Source organism: Sinocyclocheilus rhinocerous, unplaced genomic scaffold (genome assembly GCF_001515625.1).
Source record: "Sinocyclocheilus rhinocerous isolate Xijiao unplaced genomic scaffold, SAMN03320098_v1.1 scaffold1609, whole genome shotgun sequence".
Taxonomy (NCBI): domain Eukaryota; kingdom Metazoa; phylum Chordata; class Actinopteri; order Cypriniformes; family Cyprinidae; genus Sinocyclocheilus; species Sinocyclocheilus rhinocerous.
The window spans coordinates 244,791-245,780 of record NW_015633539.1 but is presented as its reverse complement, the minus strand read 5'-3'; the positions used below and the strand labels follow the sequence as shown (position 1 = coordinate 245,780).

The 990-nt window shown below is 30.2% G+C and overlaps 1 protein-coding gene across 1 annotated transcript in view; it reads left to right on the top strand.

The window, feature by feature from the left end:
* The window catches only part of LOC107744340 (transmembrane protein 136-like), a 3,140-nt gene that overhangs the window by 608 nt on the left and 1,542 nt on the right, over window positions 1–990 (top strand). Inside the window, exon 2 of the mRNA XM_016557920.1 lies at window positions 561–763. Coding sequence (XP_016413406.1) covers window positions 568–763 — 196 coding nt within the window. The 5' untranslated portion in view covers window positions 561–567. The remainder of the gene's footprint in view (window positions 1–560; window positions 764–990) is intronic.

The window sequence follows — 990 nt, the reverse complement described above, 5'->3', positions numbered from 1 at the left end:
TTTTTTTTTTAGCTTTAGTTATTTTAGTACATCAAGTTAAACTAAATGAGAAATGCTTCCTTGGCAACTAACTGAAATATATTTTTATTTTATTTTTTTTTTTTTTCAGTTAACATTTATTTCATTTCAAGTCACAATAATTTTATGGTTTTAGTTAATTATAATAACTATGATGCAGCCAGAAATTTTAAGTATTTGGTACACAGATCATTTATATCTTATTAAACTTTCTATTTGTATTTAAAGTTTTATTAATTTTGCTTTGTTATGCTTTTTTTTTTTTATATGCATATAGTGTTCATTATGTTTCATTTTAGTTATTTTTGTACATCAAGTTACATGACATAAAAATGAGGATTGTGGCCTCAGCAACTAGTTGAATAAAATATGTTTTTTTTACATTTTATTTTAGTTAAATTATATTTTATTTCAAGTCTCGTTTTTTTATGGTTTTAGTTGTAGTTAACTATAATACCCTGATGCAGACAGCAATTTCAAATATTTGCTACACAAGAATTGTGCATATCTTATTCATATGTTTGTCTATTTTGTCTTTCCAGTGCAGAAATGCCTTTGATGATTGTGGAGACGAGCTGCAGCCTGATTGGCTGGTACTTTCTGTATGTGCTGCTGTGTCACTTGAACAGTGCGAGAGATTGTGAGTGGAACTGCAGGCTGGTAACTCTGCTCCACGGCATCCTGCTCGTCTGTGTGACTGCCTACATTGGCTTCATTGCTGGGCCATGGCCTTTCACACACCCAGGTAAGTTGTCCTGTTTGGAAAGTTTTAACCCTCTAAAGCCTGACATATGAAATAATAGTTAGAAAATAAAAACAACAGCAACAACAAAACATTTTCTTTTAAATGGAACAGTTTATTGAACCTTTAAAACAAAACAGTAATTAAAAAAAAGAGAAAAAAGGTGCACTCAACATTATTTGAGTGTAATATTTGATCAGGCTTATATACTGTATGATAGAGGAATATGG